The sequence below is a fragment of the Zalophus californianus genome, chromosome 9, assembly GCF_009762305.2.
Source record: "Zalophus californianus isolate mZalCal1 chromosome 9, mZalCal1.pri.v2, whole genome shotgun sequence".
NCBI lineage: Eukaryota > Metazoa > Chordata > Mammalia > Carnivora > Otariidae > Zalophus > Zalophus californianus.
Genome location: NC_045603.1, coordinates 121,507,824 through 121,524,028, shown reverse-complemented (window position 1 = coordinate 121,524,028; position 16,205 = coordinate 121,507,824). Strand labels below are relative to the sequence as shown.

Sequence of the window (16,205 nt, the reverse complement as noted above, 5' to 3'; positions counted from 1 at the left end):
AGCAAGTCATGTGGTCTGATAGATGAGCTTAAATAACAACTTCATCTTTGAGATAAGGAGCACTGTCACTAGATTTTTGTGCTGACAGTGAAAGAAAAAGTGTAGGATTGTCAGCCCCTAAGCCAGCAGATGGAACATGCTAAAGCAGCTCTTTAGAAATGTAAATTCCATTCTTTGACTCATGGTTTTCTTTTGGCAGAATATACCCTTAACATCATTAATTGTCCAAAGAAAGTGCCTTCCTGGTTTACTTACCCTGTTGCTTCCTATATTAGACACTACCTAGAGAACAGAGGTGAATTAGGGGCTACATAGAGAAATATAAGATTTATCTCCAAATGCCACTCCTACCATCCTGTAGATCATAAAGTTTTAGATTTCAGTAACTTTTAATATAAGATGAAACTTGAAACACTGGTTATTTGACAAAACAGTATAGAGATATGTAGCTTTAAATTTAATAACATTTATACTTAAATAATCTTTCAGTTATGAATGAGCCACTCAGTATGTATGTAGAACCATTTAAATTAACAAATGTTGGGAGAGCCATGATGGTACTACTAAACATAAAACTTAGTTGCAAACTTACTGTTATTTTAAAAAGCCTGCTGATGATAATATATTAAGACTATCTTCCTCAGAATTTGCATGAAAAATATTTAATTACTCAATTCTATAGACCTTTCTTTTGCAAAGAATTTGAGGTAACTATATTTTCTTGTATTTCATGCAGAAATCCCTAGAAAGCAGGAATTATTCTGCCCTCCTCCACCATGTTGTAGGAGAACAAACAGGTTCATGAAGGTTGTGTCCAAGGCCATGCAAACAGCAGTAGAGACAGAACAGAGGCTAGGTCTTCTGCCCTCTAATTTCATGTTTCTCTGTACCATCAAAGTGCCTCAGAAATTAGCGAATAAAGAAGAGGCTAGAGCTTGAGAGTTGCAGACATGCATGAAGGAAAAAGAGAATGCTGTTCAGAGGCATTTCCTGATCAGAAACCCCTGTACTTCTATGCTTATGGGAAGTTTCCTGCCTATTATAATCGTCTTGCCTTTCTAATATTTCAAAAATGCTGGTATAAATACATAGATGCCCATAAAAAGGAGAGACTTGGGTTTTCACTTGTTGCAAGGGTATGTGTTAGGTGTTCCCTATGATTAAAAGCACCAAGAAAAGATTCAAAAAATTTTTTTTGATATCTAAATTTTTACTGCAAAGAAACAAATACATCCCTATATTAAAACGTACAAGGTGATAATTTGATATAGGTATACATTGAAACAGGATCCCCAACACGAAGTTAATTAACACATTCATCATTTCACATATTTACCTTTTTTTTTCTGGTTAAGAACAGTTGTTTTACTCCCAGAAAATTTCAGTTAGACAATATAGTATTAGAAGCTATAGTCACCATGTTATATATCACATCCTCAGACCTTATTTGAAGTGCAAATGAAAGTTTGTGTGCTTTTACCAATCTCTTCCTATTTTCTTCATCCCCTAGCTCCTGGCAACCAATACTCTAAAATCTGTTTCTATGAGTTCAACTGTTTTGTGTTTTGTTTTTAGGTCCCACATGTAAGTGATACTATGCAGTTTTTCCTTTTCTCTGTTTTGCTTCTTTCTTTATTATTATTATTATTATTATGTTCTGTTAATCACCATACATTAGATCATTAGTTTTTGATGTAGCGTTCCATGATTCAGTGTTTGTGTATAACACCCTGTGCTTCACGCAGAACGTGCCCTCTTTAATACCCATCACCAGGCTGACCCATCCCCCTGCCCCCCGCATAACCCTCAGTTTGTTTCTCAGACTCCATAGTCTCTCATGGTTCGTCTCCCCCTCCGATGTCCCCTGCTTCATTTTTCCCTTCCTACTATTTTTTTTAACATACAATGTATTATTTGTTTCAGAGGTACAGATCTGTGATCCAACAGTCTTACACAATTCACAGCGCTCACCATACACATACCCTCCCCAATGTCTATCATCCAGCCGCCCCATCCCTCCCACCCCCTGCCACTTAGCATAATACCCTCCAATTCATTTATGTGGTCACAGAGGCACAATTTCACTCTTTTTGCAGGCTGAATAATATTCCAGTGTGTGTGTTCTTTATCCATTCATCTGCAGATGAACACCTAAGTTGTTTCCATATTTGGCTAATACGGATAATGCTGCAATGAACAAGAAAGTACAGAGATCTCTTTGAGAAATGATTTTGTTTTCTTTGGAATATACCCTGTAGTGGGACTACTAAATCATACTGTAGTTCTGTTTTTAGTTTCTTGAGGAAACTCCATACTCTTTTCCATAGTGACTGTGACAGTTTACACTTCCAACGGACTGCATGGTTTTCTTCTCCACATCCTCTCCAGCATTTGTTATCTCTTCTCTTTTTGATAATAGACATCATAACAGGTGTGAGGTGATATCTCCTTGTGTTTTTTATTTGTATTTCCCTCAAGACTGATATTGTTGAGCACCTTTTCATATACCTGTTAGCCATGTGTACATCATCTTTAGAAAAGTGGCTCTTTAGGTCCTTTGCCCATTTTTTGTTTGTTTGCTATTTAGTTATATCAGGTCCTTGCATATTTTGGATATTAACATGCTATGGGATATGTGGTCTACAAATATTTTTTCCCCATTCCATAGGCTGCCTTTTCATTTTCTTGGTTTACTTTGCTGTGCAGAAGATTTTTTTTTTTGACATAGTCCACCTTGTTGTTTTTGTTCTTGCTGCCTTTCCTTTTGGTGTGAAATCCAAAAACATCATTACTGAGACATATCGAGGAGCTTACCCTCTGTGTTTTCTTCTAGGACTTTTGTGGTTGCAGGTCTTATAGTCAAGCCTTTAATCCATTGTGAGTTGATTTTTGTGTACAGTGATTTAGGGGTTCAGTTTCACTTTTTTGCATGTGGTTCTCCACTTTTCCCAGCACAATTTATTGAAGAGACTGTCCTTTCCCCATTGTGTATTCTTGGCTTCTTTATTGAAAATTATTTGACCACATAAGAACAGGTTTATTTCTGGGCTCTCTGTTATGTTCCATTAATCTAGGTGTCTGTTGTTATGCCAGTACGATACTGTTTTGATTACTAAAGCTTTGAAATACTTTGAAATCAGAAAGTGTGATGCTACCAATTTTGCTTTTCTTCTTCAAAATTGCTTAGCTATTTGGAGTCTTTTGTGCCTCAATACAAATTTTAGGATTCTGTTTTATATCTGTAAAAAATGTCACTCGAATTTTTGAAAGGATTGCATTGAATCTGTAGATTGCTTTGGGTGGTATGACATTTTAACAATATTAATTCTTCCAGTCCATGAATATGGAATATTTTTACATTATTTGTGTCTCCTTAATTTCTATCATCAATATCTTATAGTTTTCAACATACAGATCTCTCATCTTCCTGTTTAAATGTATTCCTGGTATTTTATTGTCTTTGAAGCCGTTATAAGCAACATTCTTTTCTTTTTTTCTTCTTTTAACAGCGTTTACTTTATTTGCATTTTTTGTTTAATTTTTTTATTTTATTATGTTATGTTAATCACCATACATTACATCATTAGTTTTTGATGTAGTGTTCCATAATTCATTGTTTGCGTATAACACCCAGTGCTCCATTCAGTACGTGCCCTCTTTAGTACCCAACACCAGGCTAACCCATCCCCTCACCTCCCTCCCCTCTAGAACCCTCAGACTGTGGACTCTGAGATGCAACATTCTTTTCTTAAATTCTCTTACTGATAGTTCTTTGTTAGTCTGTAGAAAATCAACTGCTTTCTGTATATTGATTTTGTGTCTTGCAAGTTTACTGAATTTGTTTATTATTTCTAACAGATTTTTTGGTGGAGTCTTTAGGGTTTTCTATTTTATAATATCATGTCATCTTCAAACAGAGACAATTTTACTTCGCTTTTCCCAATTTGGATTTCTTTTATTTTTTTTCTTAACTAATTTCCCTTGCGCTTCTAGTACAATGTTGGATAAAAATAGTGAGAGTGGGCATCCTTGTCTTTTTCCTGATCTTAGAAGAAAAGCTTTCTACTTTTCACTCTTAAGAATGATGTTAGCTACAGGCTTGTCATTTATGGACTTTGTTAAGATACATTCTATCAATAATTTGTTAAGCATTTTTATCATGAAATGATATTGAATTTTGTCAATTTTTTTGCATCTATTTGGATAATTATATAATTTTTATCCTTCATTTTATTACTGTGTTTCTCACATTGCTTGATATGTGTACATTGAATTATCCTTGCATCCCAGGAATAAATCCAGCTTGATCATGGTGTATGAACCTTTTAATGTACTGTTGAATTGGTTTGCTAATATTTTGTTGAGGGTTTTTGGATCTGTTTTCATCAGGGATATTGTTCTGTACCTTTCTTTTCTTGTAATGCCCTGATACCCTGATACCCTGCTGGTCCTGTGAAATAAACTTGGAAGTGTTTTTTCTTCTAATAAGGATTGCTACTAATTCTTTTTTAAAATGTTTGCTAGAACTCCCCAGTGAAGCCATCTGATCCTGGACTTTCCTTTTTTTCCAATTACTGATTCAATCTCCTTTTTTCTAATTACTGATTCAATCTCTAGTAATTGGTCCGTTCAGATTTTCTATTCCTTCATGATTCAGTCTTGATTAGTGGTATGTTTCTAGGAATTTATATATTTCTTCTAAGTTGCCCAGTGTGTTGGCATATAATTGTTCACACTAGTTTCTTATAATCCTTAGTACTTCTGTGTTATCAGTAGTCAAGCCTCCACTTTCATTTCTGATTTTATTTGAGTCTTTTCTCTTTTTTTCTTTAGCTAAAATTTTGTCAATTTTTTTATCTTAAAAAAACAGTTATTTATTTCATTGAGCATTCCTATTTTCTTTTGAGTCTCCATTTCATTTATTACTGCTGTGATCTTCATTATTTCCTTCTGCTAACTTTGGGCTTGGTTTATTCTGTCCTAAGGTATAAAGTTAGGTTGTTTTTTGAGATCTTTCTTTTTTCTTAATGAAAGCATTTATGGCTATCCATTTTCCTCTTAGAACTGCTTTTGCTGCATCCCATAAGTTTTGATATGTTGTGTTTCCATTTTTATTTGTCTCAAGATATTTTTAGAATTTCCTTTTGATTTCTTCTTTGACTCATTGGTTATTCAGGAAGATGTTTGTTAGCCTCCACATATTTGTGAATTTTCTAGTTTTCCTTCTGCTTGTAATTTCTAGTCTCATACCATTTTGGTCAAAAAGCGTACATGATATAATTTCAGTCTTCATAAATTTGTTAAGACTTGTCCTGTGGCCAAACACATGATCTGTCCTGGAGAATTTTCCATGTGCACTTGAGTAGAATGTATATTCTGCTACTGTCTGATGACATATTCTGCATATTTCTGTTAGGTCTATCTAGTCTAACACATAGTTTAAGTCCAATGTTTCCTTATTGATTTTCTGACTGGATGATCTGTCCATTGTTGAAAGTGGGATATGAAGTTCCCTACTGTTACTGCTTTGCTGTTTATTTCTGCCTTCAGATCTGTTAATATTTGCTTTATATATTTAGCTGCTTTTATGTGGGTGCATAAATTTTTACAATTGTTATATCCTCTTGATGAATTGACCCATTTATCATTATGTAACGATCGCCTTTGCCTTTTGTTACAGGTTTTGGCTTAAAGTCTATAATATCTAATATAATTCTATCTATCCCTGCTTTCTTTTGGTTTCCATTTGCATGGAATATTGTCTTCCATGATTACACTTTCAATCTACCTGTGTCCTTGAAACTAAAGTATGTCTCCTATACGCAGCATATATAATAGTCTTTTTATTCTTTTTTATCTCTTCAGCCACTCTTTTTTTTTTCACTCTATGACTTTTGATTGGGGAATTTAAGTCCACCTACAATTAAAGTAACCATTGATAGGTATGTATTTACCATTGTCATTTTGGTAGTAGTCTCCTGGCTCTTTTGTACTTCCTTTTTTCCTTTCTTCCTCTCTTGCTCTTTTCCTCTGTGATTTGATCATTTTCTGTAGCTCTATGCTTAAGATTCCTTCTACTCCATCTTCTGTGTTTCTACCATAGGCTTTTGTTTTGTGGTTACCATGAGGCTTATATAAAACATCTTATATTTATACCATCTATTTTAAGCCAATAATGACTAACTCAAACTCATACAATAGCTCTATATTTTATACCCTCCACCACATTTTATGTTTTTGTTTTTTTTTTAAAGATTTTATTTATTTATTTGAGAGAGAGAATGAGATAGAGAGAGAGCATGAGAGGGGAAAGGGTCAGAGGGAGAAGCAGACTTCCTGCTGAGCAGGGAGCCCGATGTGGGACTCGATCCCGGGACTCCAGGATCATGACCTGAGCCGAAGGCAGTCGCTTAACCAACTGAGCCACCCAGGTGCCCCACATTTTATGTTTTTGATGTCCCCAGTTTACAACTTTTTCTATTGTGTACCCATTAACAAGTTACTATAGTTATTTTTTATGCTTTTGTCTTTTAACCTTTATACATAAGTTATAAGTGATTTACCCATTACGGTTACAATATTAGAGTATTCTGAATTAACTATATATTTACCTTTACCCCAGTGAGTTTTATATTTTCATATAATTCCTATTACTTATTTGTATCCTTTCATTTCAGCTTAAAGAACTCCCTTTAACATTTCTTATAAAGCTGGTCTAGTGGTGATGAACTCCTTCAGTTTTTGCTTGTTTGGAAGACTCCATTTCTCTGCCAATTCTGAAGGACAACTTTTTTTGGTAGAGTACTCTTAGTTGGCAGTTTTTTTCCTTTCTATTAGCACCTTGAATATCTCATCCTATTCACTCTGCAATGAATTCTGTTGAAAAATCTTCTCATTGTTTTCTGGAAGGTCTTTTATAAGTAGTAAGTTGCTTTTCTCTTGCTGCTTTTAAGATTGTTTGTTTTCAACTTCTGATAATTTAATTACAGTGTGTCTAAATGATAGTCTCCTTTGATTCATCTTATTTGTTATTTTGGGGCTTCCTGGATCTGGATGTCTATTTATTTCTACAGGGTAGGGAAGTTTTCAGCCATTATTTCTTTGAACAAGCTTTCATCCCCTTTCTTTCTCTCTTCTTTTTCTGAGATTCCCATAATAGGAACATCAGTCCACTTGATGGTGTCCCATATGTTCTGTAAGCTATCTTCACTCTTTTTTCTTTTTGTTTTTTTACTGGTGAATTCCACTGCACTGTCTTCAAGTACATTGTTCCTTTCTTCTACTTGATCTAGTCTGTTGTTGAATCATTCTATTAAAATTTTCAGGTCAGTATTGTATTCTTCATCTCTCTGATTTATATTTAGTACTTTTTATGCTTTCTATATCTGTTGAAATTCTCACTTTGTTCATGTATTACTCTTGTAACTTCAATGAGCATTTCTATGCCTGCTGTTTTGAGCTCGTTTAGGTAAATTAACTTACTGGTGTTTCATTAAGATTGGTTTCTGGAGATTTATCTTGTTCTTTTGTTTGGAATGTATTTCCCTGTTTTTGTTTTTGTTTTTTGTTTTTTGTTTTTTGTTTCATTTTTCTTGACTCTCTTAGTTTCTGCACATTAGATAAAATAGCCACCTCATCCAGTCTTTTCAGAGTGGCTTATGTAGGACACAAACTGCATCAATAAGCCTAGCCCGGGCTCCTGGTTGTCTCTTAAATCTCTATGATTATACCTGACACTGTTTTTGTTCTTAGTGGTTCCCAGTAGTTGAGAGTATGCCCAGACCCATCAGTGTTTCAAAGGGAATGAGCATAGTCAACACCTATATGTGGGGTTGATCTGGAGCCAGACCCTCAGGCAGCAGCTAAGAAAGTATGCAGTTAAACTCCTTCTGGAGAGAAACTGGGAGATAGGCATTTTTGCCTGGTCTCTCTACTAGCTGTAAGGGGGTGCTCCTTTGCCCATTTAGAAACTGTTTATTTGCTATAATCATCTAGGATTTGTGAATACAAGCCTCATTGGCTATCATCTTGCTATAGCAAGGTGATTTGGCTGCCTAAACCTCGGATAGAGCTATAAAAGTGAGGACACTAGATGTGTGGACAAGCTCTTTCAAGGTAGATACTGGCAACTTGGTTTTATTGTTGAAGTTAGCCAGAGAGAGCTGGTGGAGGAAGTGCTCATTGGCTCTTTTGGGTCCTGGGGAGGATAAGAGTCAGCAGCTAAATGGACTAATTAGAAGCCAGACCCTCATGCTACATTTTATAAAGTACATAGTCACACCCTTTCCAGGGAAAGATGGGCATTTTTGCCTGCTGCCTCTCTGCTGAGCCCTGGGGGCCTAGCCATGGCAAGTACTCATGGGTATACCTGTTGCTTCTTTGTCTGCTACAGTCCTGTGGGACTTGTAAATGCAAATCCAGTTGTCTATCAGAACCAGATGATCTGGGGACCTGTCTCTCAGGTGGCAGCAACAAAAGCTGGGTGCCAGACATGTGCAAGCTCCTTTCCAGAAGGATGTCAGTGACCTGTTTTTATTGTCAGAGTGAGCAAAAGGAAGAACGTGGGGGAAGTGCCCGCTGGCTCTTTTGGGTTCCAGAGAGGATCACAGCAGCTAGATGCATGCAGTTTCAATGTGGGAATTTTCTCAGTTGTCCAAATTCTAGCAGTTACTTGGCTAGTTTTTAGATTTCTCTCAGAGGAAATTGCTCTGTATGTAGCTCTGTGTGTACATTGGGTGTGTCCATGGGAGGAGGGAAATTCAGAAGCCTCCCATGTCACCCTCTTGGTCAAAAGCTCTCAGCATTATGTTGAATTCAAAAACACAGTGAAGACAGTATTCTGTTTTACATCAGTCAGGTAGAGGGATTAACTCGTGAGCAGTCAGATGGAAGTAGTGCATAGGGCGAGACATGGGGAGACGTGTGGAGCTTGCATGCCCTCCCTGGGCACACTACTCTCCCAGCAACTCCACATCTTCACTAACCCACAAAATCTCTGTCATACAATCTTGGGGTTTTTTTGTTTTTGTTTTTCCTTTTTAATCAGATGTTTACTGACCTGGGAGATAAGTTTATCTTTTTTATTTCTGTGAATTTCACTTTCTGTAAAACATTTCTCACTTCTATAAAACATTTTTCACAGAATGTAAACATGATTTTTTTAACCAACCAAAAAATCCAATACTTAGAGCTAAGCAAAAGTCTTAGCCGCTCATTTTTTTAGAAAAAAATAGAAAATAAACAATGTCATTTAAAACAAAACTATGACTTCTCATCAGTGGCCATTAAACTATTTCAGTTCACATTTCATGTTAATAGTTTTATAGTTAATTCTGGCAGACTGACTCATCAGAATATGATACATAGCACTGGAGATTCATTCATCCCTGTGTACTTCAAGGGGGCTTCAGAAATCTTTGCTTGGGGCCCTTTAAGCTGCCTTGCAGTCTCCTTGAAGCAATACAACAAAGACAGAAATGCAGGCATTGTGAACCAGAGAAGAAAATTCCCATTAGTGCTGAAGGAATTTTTTTCAGCTAATTCTAAGTATCGAAGAGACATTTTCAGGTCTTTTATAAGTGATGCTAGCTTTCCTGAATGTGTTCCTTTCTTTCTCAGCATTTGTCAAATGTATCTGAACTTCATTCAATCCACTTGGGCTACATTTTAAAAGTGGTTCATAGAAATTTAAGCAGGCAGGACCCATAAACATTAATGGACTTCCTAAGGCAAAATTCCCTCATACTGGGATCAATATTAACTTCAGTATGAGATTAGATTTTACTAAATATTTAGAGAATACTCAATTGTTTAAAAATATCCCAAATACTATTTCATTAACAGAATTCCAATTAACCATATAAAGTTCAAGAGGCACAACTACTAGATTTTAAGACTATATCTGTGGTTCGGTGAAGTTTCTCACCAGAATTGATTGATGTATATTTATCAATGCATTTCTTCTGTTTCAATGGGGTTTATAGGCACAGCACTTGTTGTCCAGTGGGACCACGTGCATCTCCAGGATAATTACAACCTGGGAAGCTTCACATTCCAGGCAACCCTCCTCATGGATGGACGCATCATCTTTGGATACAAAGAAGTAAGTAATGTATTGATGATGTCCTTTCCCCTTGATCTTGACCTCTTTTTCTCCAAGTGTCAAGAAACGGACATTTTATGGTCATGAACCTCAAATCACTTTCTAATGTCTTGGTTTCTTTTGCTTCATACAAATTTTTTTTTTAATGTACTAGATAGCACTGATTGTCAATTCTTTGGATTTTGTTTTTTATTCTGATATCATTGGCATTATGATTGATGAATTTCATAGAATTATTGAACAATTATATCCTGATGGTATTATAATGAAATATCTCTAAGAAGAAACACTTCCAACTTGGAAGGACTACTCTCCTACATCTGATTATATTTATTTTTTATTTCTTTTTGCCTTGTCAATTTCTGTGACATATTTTGATTCTAATTCCAAAAGTATGAGTATACATGAAAACTTGTGTGGCTCAGTGACCCAATACCAAGAGCATATCAGGACCCAGAATCTCTTTGGCCAGTGTGTATTTCAACCTGATAGGCAAAATTAGTTAGAGTTCTAAGTGACAAAAAGAATAATGGAATTTAAACTTATAGTTTGTTTCATCTTACCAAATTCACAAAGTAAAGAATGGAAATTTACTAAATTATAGCCCTAAATTTACAGAATGTCTAAATTAGAATAATAGCATGTTTAGTTTAAAAACTCTGTTGACAATATAATCACAGTCTATTAGACAACCTAAACTTTTTGGGAAGGAAACAAATATAAGAATAAAATTCCAGGAACAGTAAATGTGATATTTTAGGCAGTCACTAGGCATGAGAGAAATTTTGACAATGTGAATTGATGATGGGCATTATTAACCCAGGGGTTAATGGGTATTTATAATAATACCGGCTCAGTATCTCATTTGAAGGGTTATTTTTTGTTAGCAAATGAATCTTTGACTATTAAAAGGTTGTTGACAATTTAAAAATGATTCACTTTGGTCAAGTCTTCTGAGATACAACTTTTCTATAAAGTGAGTGATAGTTTTATTTCAATTAACTAGGTCAGCTTTTAGAAATCTTATAATTTTAAATATTTCCACTCCTTTGAAGAATTCTTCCATGTGGAATTAATCATTCACTTGGAACAATGATATAAATAAAATATAATATAGAATCTGGTCTGCTTCGTGCTTCTTTAACCACAGCTAGGTTTTGATATCATAGCCCATCATATTCTTGTATCACCGTACTTGCAAGCTGGGAGAATATATCTGAAAGGCACTCATTCATTTTTAGTCTTCATAATAATCTAGTATAATCCTGACACTGCAGAATATCATTATAGAGTGTTAATTTTCAACTATTTTAACCAGCAGTGGTAAGGTTTCTGGAAAGATGTAGGGTCAGTAAGTCTGGGGTCTTAAATCTCACTAACTGTAGGCTTTTCAAAACAGAAGTTTGTTGTTGTTTTTTTTTTTTTATTGTGGTCTCTCTTTCTAGTCTATATTATAAAATCATCATCTTTATGCATACTGTTGTCAATGGGCGTCTCACATTGCGGAGCAGCAGTTAATTTTTCCTATTCCTTCTTTGTAGTAGATTTGGTATTTTTTAAATTTTTTTTCTTTATTGTAATCAAAGAAAAATTTTCCACTATGATTTTCCTGTTTTGTCATGGGGAATATTAGACTGATAGACAATTTTAACACTTTCTTTATATTTCCAGACTATTATCCTATTGAACACTAGTCCTTCTGAACTCAGAGTTCTAAGGAAGTCATTACTTTATTATTGGCCTTATTGGCCTTTCTCTGTTCTGGTTAGAAAGCAGCTTTTTATTTCATAGTCTATCTTAATTTATTTCCAATAATTGTCATGTATTTTATTTTGCTGATACAAATTTCTGTTTGTAAAATTTGCCACAGTAAGGGTTCCCCTGCATTTGAGGAGAAAGCTAGATGCTTCTGACACTTCTAGAAAAAAAATTTATGATCACAATAGCATAAAATAGTTGTTTGCATAATGTATTATCCTTAACAAAGTGCTTTCACATACAGTATAGTTTTCTATTCTTCAGTGATATCCTATATTCTTAATATCCCTAAAGGTACTGGCACATGAAGGTAGCTTAATTATGGAATTAGATCATATCACAATTATCTTTATTTTATAGCTAAGCAGACTGCATCAGAAAGGTTAAATGACATACTTGAGGTCACAGAGCTAGTTAAGGACAAATCCAGGACTAAAGGCTCTAATTTGGTGATGCCAAGGTACTTCAACATTATTTTTTTCTTTCCCAAGGAGATTATGTATAACTATTCACAAATATATTTCTCATTTGTTTTTTAATAAATATTGGCTAATGTTTGGTGTTTAATAATCTTTTCATCTAACTCCAGTATATGACACAATTACAATCTCATACAGGTAAAAGTATTCTTAGTTGAGTTATAGAGCTAGCGAAATCATAAGGACATAATAAAGAGTATAATTTTGTGTTCTTGGCCAGGTTAAATTTGCAGAACCAACATTATAGATAGGAAACTAAGTATAATTCTTTCCATACTAAGTTGCTTCTAGCTGGCTAATGCCAGCTTTGTTTTATTTTATTTTATTTTATGTGAGTGAGAAAAAAAAATCTGATGTATGCAGAAACTACCAATAGAGCACTTGGTTTAATTGTAGAGTAAAATTAGTAATGCCTTGAATAAACTTATTGACACAAGTTTCATTTTTATTTCCCTCAAGTGATTTATTCCAGTAGATAATTATGTTTCTTTTAGTAACTCGGTCTGTGCCAACTGCCCATACTAACCACTCAGATGACCTTCAACTCTGCCATGTTCCTCATATAGAAATTTCTCCAACAGTATAATTTTTCACAGTGCAAACTAGATCAATAATGGTCAAAATTAGAACATACATTTGCACTTATAACAATTTTGCTCATAATAGGATTGAGATAGGAGAGTACTTCTACTGTTTAAAATAAGAGTGAATACAGATTTATTCGGGGCATTCAGTGTTCCCTTATCAAAATCCCAATGTTCTTCTAGCCATACTGGTGAGAGGAGTAGTGGAGGCTCAGATTCTTTCAAATAAATAAGTTATCTCTCCTGAGGTTGTATCTCTGTATTATTGAACCAAAGATTTAAAATTCTGTTTTAAGTTATAGTCCCCCATTGTTACACAGCTGTTTATTTTAGTTCACTTCAAAGATACCATTTACTTAGGATGAAGAGAAAGCCGAAAAAGCATATTGTCATTTTCTTAATTTTCTGTCAGATTACCAAACTGTTCACTTTAATGCGTTTTCCAGTGTCAGAGTATCCATTTGTGTCTTGTGCATAGCTTTAATTACCTTATAAAATTAACCATCTTGCCCTCTATTTCCTTAATATATTAATAACAGTTCCTTTAAAGTTTATGGCTGATAACTAATATCTAGATTCCCTGTGGGTCTATCATGTCTTTTTTTTTTTTTCTTTTCCTCTAGATTTTCATTTATTGGTCCTGTTTCCTTGCATGCCAGATACTTTTTGATCGAATATTGGGCATTGTTTACAAACTGCTAAAAAGATACTTTGAGGTTGTGGATGATGTTTTCTTCCTTCAGTGAGGGTTTACTTTTTCTGTTTGGCAGGTAGGATGGAACAGATTACTTTAATACTGTCAGGGCTAAGCTCATTCAAAGTTGAGCATCAGTCCTTATAAAGACTGGTATATTTCTGGTTAGTACTTGCTCTTAGAAGGTAGTCCTTCAGGAATCTCCACCCAGGCCTGGGTTTTACTACAGGACCTTTTGCCTTAATGTCCCTGAACCCCTATGTTTTCCTCAGCTTTGTGAGACTGTCTGAAGTTCTGTTCAGTTTCTCAGTCTCTAAATCTTGCTTGTAAATTGCCAAATGCCTTGATAGGAAAGTGGTATTGCATTCACTTCTGTGATTTCCTTTCTCTGGAATCTTGGCTTTTCAAGTCTTTGCTCTTTGATAGCCACCTGATGCCTTCAACAGGTGCTTTCCATATGTTATTTATCTTTCCTGCTTGATCTCAGTAGGAGAAATGGTTTTACAAGTTTGTCTGCCATAGCCAGAAGTCCCCATTCACTTTTAATAACCATCTCCTAATTTGATACAATCTAGCATTTATTGAGCTCTCCATATGTGCCAGGCAGTGACCTAAGTGCTTAAAATTTATCTCATATAATTCTCACCAAAAAAAGAGGTAGGGCGCCTGGGTGGCTCCGTTGGTTAAGCGACTGCCTTCGGCTCAGGTCATGATCCTGGAGTCCCAGGATCGAGTCCCACATTGGGCTCCCTGCTCGGCAGGGAGTCTGCTTCTCCCTCTGACCCTCTTCCGTCTCATGCTCTCTATCTCTTATTCTCTCTCTCAAATAAATAAATAAATAAAATCTTTTTTTAAAAAAGAGGTAGTTGCTTTTATCATTTATGGAGCGGGGAAACTGAAACACCCAGAGAGGTTCAGTAACTTTCTCAAAATCATTAAACAAAGATTCATCCAAGGGAATATTAACTCCAAAGCCTGTAGACCTAATCACTGTACTGTACTGCCTCCCTCCAAACTTCCTTTTCAAGAAATAACTAAACTGGGGGCACCTGGATGGTACAGTCAGTTAAGCTTCTGACTGGGTTTCTGCTCAGGTTGTGATCTCTGGGTCCTGATCTCAGGGTCATGAGATTGAGCCCCCTGTCGAGCCCTGTATCAGGCACCATGCTCAGCAAGAAGTCTGCTTAAATTTCTTTTTTCCTCTCCCTTTACCCTTCCTCCCCTGCTCTCATGTACTCTCTCTCTCTCTAAAATAAATAAATCTTAAAAAAAAAAAAACAGAAATGACTGAACTGCTTCACTCACTTCAATATCTTGGACAGTCTTTCCTAGCTAGTCATTATTGTACCATCAGCCCCTTGAGAGCACAGGCAAGAATGGTTTGCCTTTCCATAGCATTTACCTTATTTATTTTATTAATCTTTACAAAAATGAAAAGAGGTTGTACATAGTTTAAAAAATTATAAAAAATAAAACATGCACCCTTTCTTAAACAGTTGGAATTTGGAAAATCACATTCCCATTTCCTATTCTGTTAATAACCAGCTATGACCTAGAGCCCATATTCTTATTATTATTTTGGTTACTATTGAATAATGATGCTTGTTTGCTTGATTATAGTAGATATAGACCTAAAATTTGGGACCATGGATGATGTAACAAGGTATCTACCTATTCATAGATTTCATTCCAAAAACATTAGGGGTTTGAAATCAGATTTCTTACAATCTTGATGCTGCCTTTCCTAGTATACCATCATATTTCAGAAGTTGCATTTCCTCTGACTTGTGTTTCTCTTTCGTATTTTGAATTTATTGCATTATTTCTCTTCATGTATTTTGAATTTATTGTTACTTTAGATACAAACTAGGGGAGGATGTGATTCTTTGTTTCTCTTGCAACTTTGGTTATTTTCTTTTAAGCAGCTCATGGGAGGGACAGGGTAGTCATCAATTTCAGACAACACAATTAAAAAAACAAAGTCATTTAGTCCTTCTATATGGCAGCGGGGGGAAATCACAGAGAATGTGTACCCTACCTGCGAGTCAGCCTATTCTATCCACTTTCTTGACTGAATGCCTCACTATCTCCTTCAGCAAATTTTAGAGGAAGTCAGTATAGAGGAACTTTATTGTTTATTAAGTAAAAACACTTTCTAATCTATTTTACCATTTAAGTATTTAAACTTAATGTACCTTAGTGTAACATCCACTGTTTCTGTGGAAGAATGCATAGTTAATAAATCACCATTGCCAGTTGGGTATAGGTTTAAATGGACCCTTAATGCATTTTTATACTTTCTCTTAAGACTATTTCTCTTATTTAAACTGTAATGATTCTTAATTCATCCTGAAAGTATTGAAAGATGAAGCTTGCTGAGCTTGTAGAACTTACAGAAAAAAATAATTCAAGAGAATAGAGAAACCCAAAAAGAACTGAGCAGTGAAACATTTGCCATTGATATGAAGTTTTTTGCCTTTATGGCTATTGCTCTGTGTGTGAGAAAGTCGGACATGTGTTTATATAATATATACGCATCCAAAATCTTTATAGTTGTACCAGTAGAATTACATAGAATTACATATGTA

General features: G+C 35.1%; 1 protein-coding gene across 1 annotated transcript in view; it reads left to right on the top strand.

The window, feature by feature from the left end:
* Positions 1-16,205, top strand: part of PLXDC2 (plexin domain containing 2) — a 469,728-nt gene that overhangs the window by 309,063 nt on the left and 144,460 nt on the right. The window contains exon 6 of the mRNA XM_027592981.2: positions 9,984-10,102. Coding sequence (XP_027448782.1) covers positions 9,984-10,102 — 119 coding nt within the window. The remainder of the gene's footprint in view (positions 1-9,983; positions 10,103-16,205) is intronic.